Source organism: Nanorana parkeri, unplaced genomic scaffold (assembly GCF_000935625.1).
Source record: "Nanorana parkeri isolate BGI_ZX_2015 unplaced genomic scaffold, ASM93562v1 scaffold1436, whole genome shotgun sequence".
NCBI classification, from domain to species: domain Eukaryota; kingdom Metazoa; phylum Chordata; class Amphibia; order Anura; family Dicroglossidae; genus Nanorana; species Nanorana parkeri.
The window spans coordinates 202,588-213,873 of NW_017307704.1; the positions used below are offsets into that span (position 1 = coordinate 202,588).

At 41.9% G+C, this 11,286-nt stretch overlaps 1 protein-coding gene across 4 annotated transcripts in view; it reads left to right on the plus strand.

The window, feature by feature from the left end:
* The window catches only part of LOC108798239 (tyrosine-protein kinase ZAP-70), a 52,100-nt gene that overhangs the window by 25,046 nt on the left and 15,768 nt on the right, over window positions 1-11,286 (plus strand). For 2 of the 4 annotated variants that reach the window (XM_018569971.1, XM_018569973.1), the window contains exons 5-9: window positions 2,286-2,320; window positions 3,552-3,600; window positions 5,296-5,470; window positions 9,426-9,638; window positions 11,076-11,268. In XM_018569971.1, coding sequence (XP_018425473.1) covers window positions 2,286-2,320; window positions 3,552-3,600; window positions 5,296-5,470; window positions 9,426-9,638; window positions 11,076-11,268 — 665 coding nt within the window. Of the gene's footprint in view, window positions 1-157; window positions 213-1,291; window positions 1,320-2,285; window positions 2,321-3,551; window positions 3,601-5,289; window positions 5,471-9,425; window positions 9,639-11,075; window positions 11,269-11,286 lie in introns of all 4 variants that reach the window. The other 2 variants (XM_018569972.1, XM_018569974.1) reach the window with 2 other exon arrangements.

An 11,286-nucleotide genomic window follows, 5' to 3' on the forward strand; every position in this document is an offset into this window, starting at 1 on the left:
GCCCACCATAGACCTTGCACAGAGACTCTAAGGTGGGCTGTGCAGGATATATGATGGTCTGTGGAGGGTCCCTTTCCCTGCACACATGCTGTTCCTCTTACCTGCAGCTCCCCAGCCTGCTTTCAGGACATGCCTCTTCTTCCTCCAGCCACCGAAGCATCTTGCTGGAGCCTTCGCTGGCCGGGGCCGCGTCTCCCATGGTCCCATCTTCTGTGCCCCATATCATCCTGTGCCTCAATGTTATCCTGTGTCTTCATGTCATCCTGTGCCCCCATGTCATCCTGTGCCCCCATGTCATCCTGTGCCCCATATCATCCTGTGCCTCCATGTTATCCTGTGTCTCCATGCCATCCTGTTTCTTCATGTCATCCTGTGTCTTCATGTCATCCTGTGCCCCCATGTCATCCTGTGCCCCATATAATCCTGTGCCTCCATGTTATCCTGTGCCCCCATGTCATCCTGTGCCACCATGTCATCCTGTGCCACCATGTCATCCTGTGCCACCATGTCATCCTGTGCCCCATATCATCCTCTGCCTCCATGGTATCCTGTGTCTCCATGCCATCCTGTGTCTTCATGTCATCCTGTGTCTTCATGTCATCCTGTACCCCCATGTAATCCTGTGCCCCAACTCCTGTGCCCCCGTGTCATCCTGTGCCCCATGTAATCCTGTGCCTCCATGTTATCCTGTGCCCCCATGTCATCCTGTGCCACCATGTCATCCTGTGCCACCATGTCATCCTGTGCCCCATATCATCCTCTGCCTCCATGGTATCCTGTGTCTCCATGCCATCCTGTGTCTTCATGTCATCCTGTGTCTTCATGTCATCCTGTACCCCCATGTAATCCTGTGCCCCATATCATCCTGTGCCTCCATGTTATCCTGTCTTCATGTCATCCTGTGTCTCCATGCCATCCTGTGCCCCCATGTCATCCTGTGCCCCCATGTCATCCTACGCCCCCATGTCATCCTGTGTCTTCGCTGCCAGTGCCAGGTCCCATTAGCGGCAAACTTTCCGGGTGGAGGAGAAGAGAAAACAGACAGCGATCACCGCTGCCGAAGCGGCAGAAGTCCCCCCCCCCTTGCTCCGGGCGGCTCCCGAGTCCCTCAACAGGTCGCCGTTGCCTCCAGGATGACGCCGCCGTTGCTCCGCCTTCTGCAGCCCTCGCTCCTTCACATGCGGCTGAGCGGCCAGGGGAAACAGGGGCGGGGCCACTTACGTCACTCACTGACGTAGGCAGCCCACACTGGTCTCGATCGGACGGCCGAAGCCGGACTTATGCCGGGCAGCCGACTGTCACTGTCAATTTTCCGCCCTGTTCCCTGGCGCCGTAAGGCAAGTGCCCATGTTGCCTTGCGCTAGCGACGGCCCTGCTGTAATGCAGTGTTACAGTTGCCTGAAGATTCTTCAGCATCCGGCACACTTCTTAATGTGTGTCAGATTCCTGGTCCTCTGCTGCACTCTGTGGTGTGTTCTCTAGTGCTATAGGGGCTAGTGGGAGTAACCATAGAGTGCAGGGGGGGGGCAGGTATCTGACACTGCTGGACACAGATGGATAGATAGATAGATAGATAGATAGATAGATAGATAGATAGATAGAAGATACTGATGTTTCTTCATTCAGCTCTATCTCTGCAATACAGTGCAGATTAGTGACATGGACATTTTGGAAGGCAAGTACGAAGGCTACTTTGTAGGCGGTACTGTTTTTCATTCTTAGGCCCCTTTGCACGGTCTGATCAGGAGGGGATCCGTGCATGGATGCCCTGCTGATCTGAATGGATGTCACTGTTGTCGTTTTGTGATAATAACAGTTCCCATCTTCAATGTTAATTTACATAATATTTATTGTATAAAACAAATATGGGTCGTCTATATCCTATAGCACTTGCAGAGGAGATATTTATTGGTAAGGGTGGTAGCAAAGTGCTCCCATTGGGTTATTATTAGTTCCAACATGGATAAGTATTAAGTGGTCTATTCACGAAGCTGCCGAGGGCAGCCGAGTGAATGACCGATCTGAAGTGAAGTGAGCCGAACACTGTTCGGAACAGGAAAGCAATTTTAGACAAGCTTTCAACCATGAGAAAACCATGTCACCCCCCACAGATTTTTCAACTATATTGAAGTACATGTTCTATAATTCATAAATCAGTAGGAATTCACACTGATCCTTTTTTTTGCTGAAGCCTAAAGTTAAGGAAATGGTTAATGCAAATTAATTGTTTTTGCATGACAACATATTGTATGTCATTGATGGTTTTTTTTGTTTTATTTTTTTAGGCAGTTGTGTTGCACTACCATCACTTCCAAAAGTTGTGAGTACAAAACACCAGATCGTTTTAAAATTAGTATTGTACAGACTTTGTATACGTTCCACAGTTTGCTAAAAAAAAAAACCAACATGAATTTACTGGGTAAAATTCAAGAAACTTTCTATTTTACATTGTTCTGCTTCGCTTGTTTTAATTGGATTTAAATGAATGGCACAGTCATATTCCTTTTGTGCTTCCATTATTAAGACTTTTGAAACCCCAAATGCATTAAGAATCTTTAAGAAGCAACATTAAAATAAACCTTTCATGTGTATATATGCTGTATATGTTTTTAAAAAAAATTATATTTTGAAAGGAATTGTTGTAGCCAGGTAGTACCTTGAATCTACTAGGTTGTTGTGGTTTTGTAAGGTGGTTTTGACTTCTCATTTTACACATGCTAGTTGTCTGTAGCTATGCATTCCTATGGTGACATTTTTTTTAATTCTCACGGCAGACAACAGCTCCATGTCAGAATAAAAAAAAGAGAAGAAAGCAGGGAAAGGTTTACTCTGCTCGATCGAGCAGAGTAAACCTTTCTGGGAGAAAGTGTTTCTCTCCCGGGCGGCCGGGAGCCGCTATCTAATAGCAGGAGACTCCCGGAGCGCCCGGGAGAGTAGGGCTGTCTGGAGATCAGCGTCCCTGGTTACCTGGTAACCAGGGACGCTGATCTCTCTGGAAGTGGCCGGAGCCAGCCGTAAGATCACGGCAGGCTCTGCCCAGCTATAAGAAGCAGGCTGTCACGCTCGGCCAGCTTCACCTTTCACCTCCGCTCAGTCGAGCCGAGGCATATGCCTTCGTCTCGACTGAGCCGCCTGGCCCACTTCGGGAGCTGTACGTGCTATAGTGAATAGCCCGTACAGCAGCCCTTATGTTCTACTGAACCAAAGGGGTCCTGGGGCTGAAGCTAGCCGAAGGATCAGCCGAAGCTACGGCTAGATCCTTCGGCTGCTTCATGAATAGACCCCTGAGTAATCCAGAACATGCACATAGATACTCTGCATTCTTATTTTGCATCAGTATCTTAAAACATTGAATCTAGAGGGTCAGCTTAACAGCCAGGCAAATAGATTTTCAGGAAGTTGCAAAAAATAGCAGCCTCCATAACTTTCTGGGAAAGTTTACTTGAAGCAACCAAAAAGGATAACAGCTACAGTGATTGTTTGAGTGAATACATTTAACCCTTGAAAAATAATTTTCTTTTCTAACATATGCATTTTTTTGTTTTCCCCAGAGGGAGTCAACAGGTAATTTTGACGGCTACACTCCTGAACCTTTCTTTGGTAATAATATAATGAAATTCAAATGATAAAGTTTGTTACAGTATTTTGACTTTATAGCCATCAGAAATGTAATTGTCTAAAATATTTAGTTACATTTGCAATATAATAGATATACAACACAGAAAACATAGCATGACAATACTTCAAAAGTAAATTTATAACTAAATTAAAATGGCTAAATATCCTGATGTTCATTATTTAGCTAAAGAAACATATTTTCACTAAAGCCCATAGGCTTTGTTCAATTCTGATAATGTAATGGAAGCCTTAAGTACAGAACATTGTTGAGATCGCCAACCTTTAAGCACCTTTCTGCTGAGAGATAGATAGAAATCCAAATAGAATATGTCAAGATCACGGTTTTTCTCCTATTGCAAATTCAACAGTGGAGACAGAACTTTAAAAAGTAAAAGTGAAATTATTTATTAATTTCTTACCTCTGGATCATGTGGAGGATGAATTAAAAGCACCCTGTAAAGGATTAGAGAAGTATTTACCTGTCCTGCAGCATATGGCTCCAAAAATCATGGAGCTAAATTTAGTATTGATTTCACCTATGTTCCTGTCTCCAGGACTACAGTTTACAAAGCTGCCAGATTGTAGAAAAACAGAAAGGTCAAATCTTTTGTGCTGGGAGTGGGACCCTACAAAAAAAAGCCTGTATCAAAGGGTGTAACTAGAATGTGTAGTTGTATACAGTGACTGGGTCCTTTTTGGAAATAGTTGATCTCCCTGCTTTTAGCTTTCCAGCACACACAACAGCTGTACCTGTATTCTGGTATAATGCTGATGGGGTCCATTGCCATGCAGGTGGTAAAAGATCATGCAGAATGCAGTATGCCATACAATTGTCAAGACTCTTGCGCACATTTGCTTTCAAAGGACGTATCATATGGTCATTCATTTAAAGTCATGAAAAAAATCACAACAAAAGACATTAGCTACAGTCTTTTTAATCTGATCACACGTGGTGGTTACCACCGCATATTTAGAGACAAGGTCCACCATTACCAATATGGAACAGTAGCCAAATGTCTTTGTGGACTACTTACAAATGGTTGTACATGTGCCACACTATTTGGAGGATCCTGCAGCTTGTTACTTAATTTCCTGTGCAGCACTGCAAATCAGTTGCACCCCTAGAAATCTAGCTTCCCTGAAGATGGAAGGCATAAAGAGTAGCAACTCCATCAGCCCAAAACAGGGTGATGGCTACTGGCTGCAGGACTTCTCTTCCTTCAATAAATACTTTAAATAGCAGTATGTATACCTGAATGGTGCCATGAATGGACCCCAGGGGTAGGCATCCTTGGCATTAAAGCTGTTGTTGAACTATAAGTCCCATGATGCATTGCAATAATAATAATGGGATTTGTAGTTTCACCATAGCTGGAGTGCCAAAATTTCCTACAGCTGGTGGACCCTGCCTGGCCATAGGCTGTGTTCGTCAAACTTTAGGTAAATGGACTGCGAGCACACCTTATAGAAGTGGAGATATGAAGAGAATCTGCATCCAAAGTTACCATTTCTTTCCACTGCATAGTTCCAGAAGTTCCTAATGTGGATGATACAATTATCACATAGGTGACAATCGTAGCAATGTGCCATTAACAACCTCACAATGTTCAGTTAAATGTCAATCATCAGTTTACCTCAAATATAATCTCTTGCAAAAATGTTTCTTTGCAGCGGGAGAAAAGGCACGGATTTTGCCCATGGACACCAGTGTTTATGACAGTCCATACAGTGATCCAGAGGAAATAAAAGATCGTAAAGTCTTCCTCAAGAGAGAAATGCTTATGATAGATGAAGTTGACCTAGGTGCTGGAAATTTTGGCAGTGTTAAGAAAGGAGTCTACAAGATGAAAAGGTAAATTAGTTTAATGTAAAACAGTGGGAGCCCTCTTTGTGACACAGCTTCTACATTGTGTAACAGATCAGGTCTAAATCTATAAGATATTGCCAGTGCCTCAAATTGACCTGGTCTTGTTGATAAGAGGGGTTGTCCCAATTAAGAAATTATGTTGTGATTCACACTATAATTGCCTCTATTTACTCTTTGAAAGTCCATATATTGAATTCAATGTGTAACAGATAGAGACTATATGAAGCCAGCTGATGTCAGTATAATTCTATACATTTACAGTATTTGTATTTTTTCTAACTGAGGGAATGTTTTATTAACCGACAAGCACATTTACAATCTTTAAATACATCTGGAAATCCAATTCCCTTTTACTGTATTCTGTGTCCATGTGGGCAAGAAATTCCCCAGTGTGTTGTTTAACCTTATATATAATCTGGGGAGGGGTGGGTCTGCTTACTGTGCAGCCTTTGCCAGTGCACATGTGCCTCAGATGTCCTGGGACACTAATGTAACGCAGCTCTGTTTTCACCAACCCCAATGTACAGGAATCATTCACACCAAGGGTGGTGAACCTCCATCCCTCCAGCCGGAGGCATTGCAAGATTCTCACAGCCACAGGCATGACTCCCAGAGACAGATGCATCATGAGATTTGTAATTTCACCACAGCTGGAGGGCCAGAGGTTCCCACCCCTGATTTACAAAGTAATTTTTTTTTAAATTAGAGATAAGGGTTGAATCTGCTGGATGAATTGGAGAGGGAATTTACATGATGGGGGTATGATGGTGATTGAATACAGTAGGGTTGGTAGTGTCTGAAATGAGGGGGATTTGCATGAGGGGGCTGGTACTGCCTGAATACTGCAGTTCCTCCTTAAAATTCCTACCAGACCTAAAGGGCCTGGTATGACTTTGGGGAACCCTACGCATGTATTTTTTAATTACTTTTAACTTGGGGTCCCTCCTAATATTTCTAGGGATGGGGACCCCACGCTGTTTTTTTAAATTTTCTTTTCTTTTATTAACTTGTCATTTTTTAATTCTGCTTGCTAGATCGGAGGCAGCAAGCAAAATAACCGGGCCTAATGCCGTTCGGGGGCATTCGGTTATTCAATTACTGCCGTTCGGCCCCTATGAGAATAGGGCGAACGGCAGGCAGTGAAGTGCCGGAGGTTTGACTCAGCCGATAAACATGTTGGATCGGCTGAGTCGAACGGCTCCTTCACTTCGGCTCAGCCGAACATGCTGAAGCCAGCAGAAGCCAGCCAATGTATGGCTGATTTTAGCCGATGTACGGCTGAAATCAGCCATACACGGCCAAAGTGAATAGCCGAACGGCCTGCGGCAGCTTAGTAAATAACCCCCTAAATATTGCTATCCTGTTCTCATGAGGCAATAAGATCTACGATGAACAGATAACAAGGGATAGCCAGGTATTTTGTAGTTCCCAGTGGTAATCAGATAGTATGAGTAGGTGGGTGGAGTCTTTTAGATATAAATGTAGATTATAACTAGACATGTGCACCAGCAAAAAATTTGTTTAGTTTCCTTTCGTTGCGCTTTGATTTTGATTTTGCTTTATTAGTTTTTCGGAATTCGTGTCCGAAAGTCAATTTGTTTCGGAATTCGGATTCGGACTAAATTCGTTCGATAATTTATCCGTACGAAATTTCATTTCGATTCGGAACAAAACGAATCGCACATGTCTAATTATAACCATCACGTTATAAAAATCACGTTATCACGTTATCCTGTTCTCATGAGGCAATAAGATCTGCGATGAACAGATAACAAGGCATAGCCAGGTATTTTGTAGTTCCCAGTGGTAATCAGATAGTATGAGTAGGTGGGTGGAGTCTTTTAGATATAAATGTAGATTATAACTAGACATGTGCACCAGCAAAAAATTTGTTTTGTTTCCTTTCGTTGCGCTTTGATTTTGCTTTATTAGTTTTTCGGAATTCGTGTCCGAAAGTCAATTTGTTTCGGAATTCGGATTCGGACTAAATTCGTTAGCGGTGATCCGTACGAAATTTCATTTCGATTCGATTCGGAACGAAACGAATCGCACATGTCTAATTATAACCATCACGTTATAAAAAATAAATTACATACCGTGAAAGGCCATTTGTAAGGTTATCCAGGATAGCAGTAATTGGTCGACCCGGTAGGTTGATGGGGTTAGGTAGGTGGTAGAAGGGTGTTTTTTTTTATACAGGAAAGAATATTCTTAATTGCTAATAATGTTGTCGATTTGCATATTAATATTGTCCAGTTTCTTTAGGAATACCTAATATTAAAGGAATGGACTTTTAGGTAAATATTATTTGAATGTCCTACTATTTGTCAGCAATCTGAACATTAAGGCCTGGTTCACACCTGGGCGTTTTACAGCGCGTTCCTACGCGCTGTAAAACGCTCAACATGTGAAAACCAATAATTGCCTATGGCCATGGTTCCCACCTGTGCGTTTTACAGCGCGTAGGAACGCGCTGAAAAACGCCCTACGCCCAAAGAGGTACAGGAGCTTCTTTGGGGCGTTTTTCCACGAGTTTCCATTGGTATTCCCGAGTGTGGATTGGGGTTAACAAAGCGGTAACCGCCGAGCCACACTCGGGAATACAGCGTACAGGTCTTACCTTGTCCGTGTTCCCCACTGTGTCCTCCGGCGGCTGCCGACTTCTGGGTTCCGTCCCTTGCGAGCGGAAGTTTAAAAGTGAATAATTTTTTTTAAATAGAGAAAATAAGAAAAAAAAAATCATTCCGCCAATGAAACACGCTTTTCACTGAACGGAAAAACGCGCTAAAAAACACGAAAAAAACGAGCTGAAAAAATACGCTTAGGTGTGAACCCAGCCTTACCTCCCACAATCCAGACTGTCCTGTATAATGATGCTCCCTTGTCTGCTTATTTAATGATGATGTTTTTATGTGATGATTTTATGTTCCATTAAATTGTTTAACATGGACAATTTTCCACATGCAAGACATTAAAGACTTGCTAGCCCTGCCCAGTGGGTCTGTTGTTAACCACTTAAACCACTTTTTATCTCTAAATCGCTTTGGGTCACTAGTGGGTTTTTTTTTAAATATCTCAGTTCTGCACTTTATATCTTTTAGGTCTTGTAGTCTACCCTAATGTATTATACATTGCTTTTTTGGGGGACAGATGGGGCTTTAATTTGGTGCCAAATTTGCATACATATATTTTTGTACATATATTATGTCCTTGGATTTTAATTGGAAAAAAAATCATTGTTTGTCATTTTTCTAAACACAACATTTATGTAATGTGCGCACCCCCCAAATATAATCAAAGTTAAATGTCATCCACTTAGTGTTTAGATCTGTTTTAATTAAACCCTTGTGCACACACTTATCTCTCCATCCCTGGCTTCTTCTGCATTGATATTAAAATGTACTACACTGAAAGACAATGACAGGGTCCCAACCTCGCAAACTTGTGTGTCAGGTAGAGTATGTGGTGTTTAGCTAAATTCTGTACTGGAAGTAGAGTCATCCAGCAGTGAAAGAGGTACCTGTGCTGCATGGTACAGTTGTATGATCAGTTTCAGTGTTGTAATAAAAGAAATCATGTGATCACAAAATTACAAATTTGGGAGTATTTTGTACACGTGTAGTTGCCATGATCAACAAGGAAGAAGCATTTGATTTTTTTGTCAGTTTTACAGAATAATAGATGGATACATGTTCAAATGGAAAGGTAATTGTGAACAATATTAAACTGCAAAATGTATTGAATTGCAATAACATATTTTTTCATAAAATTTTTAGTTTTACCTTTACCGTTAAGAATACAAAAGTGAATTGAAGGTTGCTTTAAATATTTCCTCTTTAGGGTAAATTTTTTGGAAGAAAATTGCTAGCAATCTTTCCTGCTTGGCAACCAGTGTCTCCGATGTTTCAGAATGTAACAGAAGTAATGGTTTGTTTTTCAGGCGTCAAATTGATGTGGCTATAAAAATACTCAAGCTGCAGGATGATAATGAAAAGTTAAGAAAGGAAGAGTTGATGAAGGAAGCAGAAATAATGCACCAGCTGGACAATCCATACATTGTCAGAATGATTGGTGTCTGTGAGGCAGAGTGCCTTATGCTGGTCATGGAAATTGCATCAGCAGGACCCCTAAACAAATTTCTGTCTGCTAAGAAGTACGTAAACACTTAAGATTAGCTACAGAAGTAATCAAACCATGATTCAAGTCAATGTGATGTCAGTGTAGCGTATTTGGCAAAAAAAAAAACAACCTTGTCTAATGTTAGCTACGTGTTTTCCGCTTGTTCCCATGCTAAGGTTTTATAAATCAGAAGACAGACACATGCAGAAAAGCTTATTTGGCATCTCCAAGCTCTCATAACAGGAAGAAATCAGCCTGAATTTTTTGCAGGTCAGCAGGGGTTAGGCACGCAGCATATTTTATGAACCTTTTGAGTCCTAGGCATGGTTTTCAAAAAGTGCTAAGGTTGCGTTTGTTTGTCTGATTTTTACACTTTACCAATAGACTAATTCTGCAGCAGCTGGTATTCCTAAGTTGTCTTCTATCCAAACTACTAACTATTCCTGAATTTCCCTTCCAGGATCATATGGGATCAGGTACTTTCAGGGGAATGTTCTGGGCATCAGCACCTGGACCTCTGATTTTTTTCTAAAGCATGCTATTAAAGCAGAAGTCTGGGCAAAAGGTTCTTAAGAAGTGTTTGTTTTTGTCTAACTGTTAAAAAAAAAAGAAAAAAAGTTATACTAACCAGATCCTCAGAGGCAGCTTGCTCTTAGACTGGTCCCCTCCGCTTCAGTGGTCTAAGGATCCTTGAGTCATCAAGTTCTATACACTGTGTATAGGATCTAAGGAAGTTGAGGGGGAGCAAGGCTTCAGGGACTGGAGTAGCATCCAGCCGGCTCCACAGTTCAGGTAAAGATAACTTTTTTTTTAGCACCTAAACAAAAATGAGCACTTGACCCTTGGAGTTCTGGGGTAACCTCACTGCAAGGGTTAAAAACATTTTTCCACCAAGTTCTGCTTTGAAGCATTATTCTGGGCAGTGCATTCACAATGTTTCTAGTTAATCCTTGAAATCATTAGAATTTTCTTGTAAGCTTCAGTGACTGTTTTGGGCAAAACAGGAAACCTGTACAGAAAATAAATATACAGACTGCCATTGCTGACCTCCTTCAGGAAATGTTAATCAAGTATCCCATTCTGATCCAGTGGTTTCAACTGACCAAGAACAGGTATGCAAACTAGAAGTTCTGGCTTCACTCTGACTTTCAAATCTACATGCTCGTTCTGGGTCAGTGACTCAAAAGTTACTGAAGCCAGGGACAGCCAGCGAACCAGCATTTTCAGAAGGAGGCCAGCACTGGCAAAACCATATTTCTCTCATTAAAGGTTACTTTAAGAAAAGCCTGGTATGTCAGATTGCCCATTCAACAACTTTCTTAAATCTAGTAGGTTACAAAGATAACGTTAATTAAACACAAACTAAACTAGGTCTAAATCAACAATAGTATGCACATGCAATTAATGAGGTTAGAAGGGGAGCAGTACATGTGGGTTAGAGTCACTGTCATACTTCTTTTCTTTTCTGCAGGGATGAGGTACCGATCAGTAATATTGCAGAGTTAATGCATCAGGTGTCCTTGGGAATGAAATATCTCGAAGAACATAATTTTGTGCATCGTGACCTGGCTGCTCGAAACGTCCTTCTAGTAAACCAGCATTATGCAAAAATCAGTGACTTTGGTCTTTCTAAGGCACTTGCAGTGAATGACAACTATTACACGGTAATGTTGCTGATGGAG